Genomic DNA, 7,453 nt, shown 5'->3' with positions numbered 1-7,453 from the left:
AAGATGGGAGTCAAAGTCCAAATTGGGGTAGTATTTGGTTTTAAAAATATGTGCAAACAAAAGAGTTAGGGGCGTGGAGAAGCCTCCATGCTTGCTTCCCCAATAAAGCCATGTTAAATACTGCAAGTCCTCGAAACCAAGGCCAACAAGGGATTTCGGAGCGCACATCGAATCCCAACTATTCCAATGCATTCGACCCCATTACTAGAATTCCTCGCCAAAAGAGAGCAGTCATAAACCTAATCTCATTCAAAATACCCATGGGAATTCTATAAACCCCCATAAGATAAGTCAGTATAACCTGATTTACTTCCTTAATGAGGACTTCCTTTATGGCTCGAGAAAATAGTTTCTCCTTCTAACATGCAATTTTTTCCAAATACGGTCTTTAAGAGCGATGAATACATATTTCTTCAATCTCCCTACAATTGTAGGAATTCCTAGATATTTCTCATGAACATCGACTTTCTTCATTTTCAAAAGATTCACTAAGTCCAATTGCTGTAACTCACTGACACCTTTGCTAAAGGACACCTCTGATATTTCATAATTGATTTTATGTTCGAAAGCTGCTTTGTACAAGTTGAGTATATCAACTATCTTTGAGCATTATACTCGATTGACCCTATCAAGAGAAAGCTATCGTCAGCAAAAAGAAAGTAAGAAATACTCGGGCCACTCTTACTTACCCAAACCCTGTGGAGTTGAGAATGGAATCAAGTCTCACAACAATCGCATTCGACACAATCTTGTAGACAACATTACACAAAGTAATCAGAAGAAATTATGTTAATATAGTAGGTGACTTAATTTTCGGAATGAGATCAATATTGGTTGTATTCACAGCTTTTGGAGAACAATGCCATGAAGAAGTACAGACATGATTTGCCACTTCATCACCAACAATATGCTAGAATTTGTGGAAGAAAATGGCATGAATACTGTCTAGTCCAAGGTCGTTATTTGCAGGGATGCATTGCTGAGACGACCTCATAAATTTTGTGCTTTGTACATGGGCGGAGTAAAAAGGCATTATCATCCGATGGGTGGGAGTAGGAGAAGAGATCCTGATAAAATTCTTAAATAATTCCTTCACAATCACCCTAATCATTGCACCATTGACCCAACCTCCTTATTCATCAAGCCACAATTCTCATTTTTTTTCTTTCTCTCAAATGCCTTATGATGGAAATATTTGGTATCCCGATCACCATATTTAATCTCCGAAACCCAAGATCTCAAATACCAGTAGGCTTCTTGTTTGTCTAACAAATCATCCATCTTCTTCTCTAAGGAGGAACAAATTGCCATATTAGAGTTGCTAGCCAGAAGACCTTGTGCATCTTTGAGGAGCTTTTCTATGTTATCAATCTGCTTACCCAAGTTCTCGAATTTTTTCAAGCCCCATCTCCTCAATGACCCTATCATGGCATCTAGTCGGTTTAGCATTGGCAGACTTGATGAGTCCTCCCAAGAGCTTCGAACTGCAGCTTCACAAATGGCTTCAAGCAGCCACCCCGTTTCAAATTTGAAGGATTTTTTCCACCCCTCTTCCTCTTTCATTTGGGGCGCTTCATATGAACAAAGATTGGGGCATGATAAGATTTTACGCGAACCAAATTCTCCACACAAACCTTTAGGAACATATTGCACCAAGACTCATTGCCACAAAATTTGTCGAGTCTTTCCCGAACAACTGTATCCTCTTCAATACCCTTCTCCCAAGTGAACCAATGTCCATCAAAACCCAAATCCCGAAAATTACAATCATCGAGAGCCCTCTGGAAATCAAGAATAGTTCTACGATCTGCAACTGCACCCCCTCCTTCTTATTATTGCATAATATTTCATTAAAATCATCTTCAACAAGAATAGGACCACTACACAAGGAGCGGAGCAAACCCCAAGTTTTGTATTTATTAGCAGATTCTAGCCAGCGAAAAATAACAATGAAATTCCATTTAAGACCCTCGACAGTGGTAACATCCCCAAAAATATGATTATTCGAAAAAGAAACAAGAGAAAAATTAACATTACTACTATTCCAAAAAATACATAGCTAAGTCTAGACTTTTTACTTTCTGTCAAAACATTATCTATTTTAGTTTCGAAAAGAAATACAAAATCAGGGGCAAGAGATGAGCACCACTTACATAGCACTCGAACTGCCTGAGGGTTTCCAAAGCCCCGGCAGTTTCAGCATAAGGTATTCATGGCTCTTCGCGAGGATGGAATTGCCCATGGCCCACTACTGAGAGACCCTTCACGTTCAATGAGTTCAAAACATCAATCTGTATTCTCTTCTTGCATTTCAGTGAGTAATCTACCTTCCCTACCATAGTGTCAAAATGCCTTGATATCGTTCGTAGACTTGGTCAAATTTTGGTCAGCTTGCACACCATTAGGCATCATATTTCGAGAGTCATTAAGCATTTCCAGGTGCTCCAAACTTGAGTAAACTATAAATACGATCCCTAACGTTTGGTATAAGTTTGGTTTTAGTCACTCATGTTTCAAAAGTTTGAATTTGATCCCTCTACCACCACTTTGGGTGGTTACTTGGGTGTTGATTGGACCAAACATTAGGGACCTTTGCTTCTAACTAGACCAAACATTAGGGACCTTGATTGTTTTTGTTTTGGAATTTCTTGCTGAATACATCAAACATTAAGGACTTCTAATGATATCATTACCACATATAACAAAATAATAAGCTGTTAACAATAAATGTCCAATGGAATTTTTAATAGCAAAATAATAAGAAATTCAATTGCTACTAATTATGTTAATTTACCGACCATTCTCACCAACTCGCATCTTTTTTATCATTAGTTAAAAGTGTCCCAAATAGCAACTTCCGAGTAGCTCCCAGGGGCCCAGTTTCACTACTCCAGGTTCATTGTAACTCGGTCTGGGGGTTAAACTTTATCGCTACTTGTGGGGAATAATTTCAAGCGTTAACCCCCTTGCTTGAACCCCATTGTGATCATACACTAAAGTACGGTGGCGTCCAAAAGGGAAGAAGATACAGCAAAAGAGTCGCCAACAAGTTTTAGGAACTTGTAAACCGTTCACAGGGTGAAGGCTACACCCCTTAACGATCCAAGAGATCGTCAACTCCATAAGGTCTTGAACCAAATAAAGGTTCGGGGATGAAGGTACAAATCCAACCTAAAAGAGATTGAACCTGCCCTAATAATAGGCCTCTACTTTATTCTGATCGTATTCATGTGCGCTTTTTGACTAACATACAATCAATAGGATTAACTCTAAATCTGTTTAATCTATGTTGGTTGAATTTAATGCACAAATAAAACTATTATTGGCGATCACTTGAATTATAATCATAATAACCCTAACAAGATTATTAATTATCTTATTAAGCGTGATTACAAGTATCAATTCTCTTTAAACATGCATAAAAGATGTGATCAAGCAATAACAATAAATATCAAGCAACATAATAAATAATCATCATAATAATAATTATAATCATCATAATAAAAATAAATTATAATTAAAATAATCATAATAATAATAATAGTAATAATAATAATAATAATAATAATAATAATAATAATAATAATAATAATAATAATAATAATAATAATAATAATAATAATAATCATAATAACAATCATATTAATCATAATAATAATCATGTTAAAGCATAGCAAGATCCTAGGCATGATACTAACAAGATTAATAACAAACCCTAGCATGTCACTAAACAATAAAAATCAAAGCTTTAACCCTAACATGATACTAACAATCATAAATATTAGGAAGAAAATAAAAGGCATCATAGAAATCATAATTGACATTATATTCTTTACCCTAAACATGATACTATGAAGCAAAATAACAATCTAAGCATGAACTCTACATCATAATATCAATAAAAAACATTAAAGTACTTACTTTGATGCCTCGTACCTCTTTCTAATAACAAAATACACGCGTTAGTAACTTCAAGGAAAATAATAAATAACACAATTAAATTAAATAATTGAAATAGAGATTTGGGACCAAACCCTCAGAAATTAAACCTTTCACGTCTAGGGCGAAGGCAACTTCGAATATGGCTAGGTGTTTCTAGATCTAATGAATGCGGAATTTTGTATGAGAAAAGCTAGTTTAGAAAAAAGAGAGAGAGAGAGTAATCAAGAGAATCTTGATAAGAGTTGGTGAATGAAAACGGAGTTTTTACGACGTTATTTATAGATGAAAACTGGTTGTAGGTGAATGAAAACGGAGTTTTTAATACGTTATTTATAAAGACAATCAGCCAAAAAGATAAAATTATTAAAATAGAGCTGGCGTTTGGCGCTGATTTCAGAAATTCACGCGTTTTCTAAAATCAGATAAAAATTACCGTACAGGAGGATAAAATCGTATTTTCCTCAAAAATGCTCTTTGATTTTAATTAAAACTCTGAAAAGTCAACAAAAGTCAATTTATCAATGCTAATTGAATTAGGAATGAAAAGAATCTTCTAGAAGACTAAAATCATTCCTAATTGCATTGGGAATGATAAATCATATTAGGCCCTCCCCTAGATCATTGGGTCGTATATAAGACTCAAACCGGGCCCAGTTTAGTAAATTGGTCATAACTTCCTCAATATTCATCGGAATTGAGCTTATAATATATCATTGGAAAGCTCTTGTCAAGCCCCATCCAACTACACTATTATTGGACCCATATCATGGACCAACCAAACTGGATTGGCTGTTTTCCTAAAATAAGTTTTCAAAAACAGAGAGAAGAGAAAATAAATTAAAACTATCCGCAACACTAGACTTCCACACTTTCACTTCATTCGATTATGATTCGACGTGAAAGGTATTCATCACTGGGTTTGGTTTTGGGGAGACACAAATGGGTGCCTACACTACTGTGGTTTGAAGTCGCAACCTGTGGTTAACATTTAGAGTCCCTGACCACTGGGCTGCTGAGTTAATCACGTAAAATTTATGCGTTGTATAATATAAACCTATTTTTCAGATTTCTACAATATAAAAAACCAATCAGTTTTTCAACTGTTGGAACAATGATGCATAAAGTATTTTATTCGCAACTTATAAAGAAGTACTCAAAGTTTGTTATCGTGCACATCATATATCTTTCCGTGTTTATAGAAACATCAAAACATAACAGCAACTAGAACCTCATCAACAAGGCCAAACATAAATATTACCATTAAAATATGACAAAGAAAAGTACATATTATCAACCGGAAAGCACCCTCAATTAGATTTAGCTCCATCGGTATCTCCGGAATCATAACAAGGTAAAAGCAAGCACAGATGGAAGTGTTGTCAAAGTTTTTACAACCACATAAGTGTATAAAATAACACAAACATAGGGCAGCCACAAATATGACAGAACATTTTTCTAAGAGAACACATACAATATGATAATGGTGTAAAAGCCTATAAAGATGGACAATAGCAGTGAAAAGGTATGTAATTAAGCAGAAAGATTAAGTACAGTTGCAGCAATTATTTAAACCCCTTTGAAAAGCTGCTAAATCCCAGCAGTAAGCCAGCAACAGCCTAAAATTCAGCAGTAGGTGCAGCTTCAAATTAGGAGGAATGAGCGTCCTTTTAACTTAGCATCTAATCCCAGAAACGCCTGTTTATCTAGGTTAATGCAAGTAATAATAGGCTTTACTGCTTTGCTGATTAATGAGCAACTGTCTGTTCGTCACTAAGACATATAATCATACAGTATGAGCAGAGAGCGGAAAATACGCATATGAGGTGGAAATGTAGATAAATAACCAGCAGCCCAGCACAACCATGGAGAGGTGGATGATAAGCTGGTGATGACAATGTTTTTTTTTTTTTTTTTGAAAGAGCTGGTGATGACAATGTTGATATAATCTGCGAAACAACAGCTGATAATAGAGGAAAGAAAACTGGAACCCCCCAACCCAACATAAAAAGTTGAAAATTTTAAGAAAAAAGGACAGCAAAATGCAAGTTTACAGCTACAACAACAATATGTAACCTTCAATAAGGCTTGTTGTACATAAGGCTGCATCCACTGCGTAAAATGCTAGTTTACAGCTACAACAACAATATGTAACCTTCAATAAGGCTTGTTGTACATAAGGCTGCATCCACTGTGAGAGAGTATCATCAATGACTATAACAGGCTGGACGAAGATCTACAAGATTCCAAGAGTTTAATTATGAGAAGGAAATCGTTTTATTCACTTCTAGATTTCCATGAGAAACATTATAAAAAATTTAAGAAAAACAACATTCAATCTAGAAACTCAAAAAGTTTGATTGCTATGCATGGATTTGGACATCTAATGTTACGAAAGCATGAGAAAATGGGCCAAATATTAACTAAAGCCGTGAAAGAATTTACCAATGATAGTTTTATTATAAACAGAATCTCTATACATCAGATCTGATAGCAGCAACATAATCTTCAATTTAATAACATTCCATGTAGTGCATGGCTTTCTTTGAGCATTAAGATGAGACAGAACAAAACTGGAAAACAGGTATGTCTGGTTGTTCAGACTATTAAAACTAAAGGGTCCTCTGAAGCGTTGCTTTCATATTTTGTTAACCCAAGGAAAAGGTTCTAAAAACATTCCAAGTAGTTTTCATTAGTTCATCATATAATCACAACTGGTGCATCTACAAGATCACTGTGTATCCTAGGGCTGTCGAGGCCTAAGCGCCTGATGTGGACCTAATATTACCCAATCATTCTTCAATCTTAGTGTACCTTTTACCACATTTTAAGGGTATCATTTCACCATATTAATTATAATAGACAAATAAGTCCTAATATTCCTACCTAAAAAATTCTTAATATAACTAGTACTATACTCCATTCACCTGAAGGTTGAGATAAAATGAGCTTTGTCTGATCTAGTCAGTCCTAAAATGCTTTATTCTTTCTTACTGAGACAGTAGTCTGGTACTCTGGTCTAACTATAAGTTCTCCAAAGTCATAAACAACAATAATATAAATTTTTTATATTTTTTAAAAAAAAATAAAAATAAAAATAAAAAAAAAACAGATCTACTCTAGTCCAGTCCATCGGATACACAAGTAATTTTTTATGGTCTACTGTGACCTGATTTAATATTTAGTTTGGTTGGAAACATTTCGGAAAAAAAATGTAATAAAGATGTGAACCAATACAAAGGAGCAGAGCATTAAATATTTGTCCGCTCTTCCCACCCCCTCCAACCCACAGAAAGAGAAAGAGGCATCTAAGATAAAGGCGTATAAAGAAGGACCAAGATAGGAAGTTTCACAACTAAGAAACTATGTGTTTAAAGAGAATTCTTTTCAGCAAAAAAATAAAATAAAATAAAATAAAAAACCTTTTGAATAATATCCTCAACCATGAAAATTTCAGAATTGTAGAACTATATGGACTTTAAGTTACAAGATAACTAACCTGGCAACAATGCTT

General features: G+C 34.8%; 1 protein-coding gene across 1 annotated transcript; it reads right to left on the bottom strand.

Moving 5' to 3' along the window:
- Positions 1 to 1,107: 1,107 nt before the first annotated feature.
- LOC145624839 (uncharacterized) lies at positions 1,108 to 1,563 on the bottom strand. Its single transcript, XM_081677926.1, has one exon. It carries the CDS (start codon positions 1,561 to 1,563, stop codon positions 1,108 to 1,110), a length of 456 nt encoding a protein of 151 aa, XP_081534052.1.
- Between the last annotated feature and the right edge of the window lie 5,890 nt (positions 1,564 to 7,453).

This window comes from Chenopodium album, chromosome 3 (genome assembly GCF_948465745.1).
Source record: "Chenopodium album chromosome 3, dcCheAlbu1.1, whole genome shotgun sequence".
In the NCBI taxonomy this organism is placed as follows: Eukaryota; Viridiplantae; Streptophyta; class Magnoliopsida; order Caryophyllales; family Amaranthaceae; genus Chenopodium; species Chenopodium album.
Note: the sequence above shows the minus strand (reverse complement) of the source record. Positions and strands in the feature narration are given on the sequence as shown.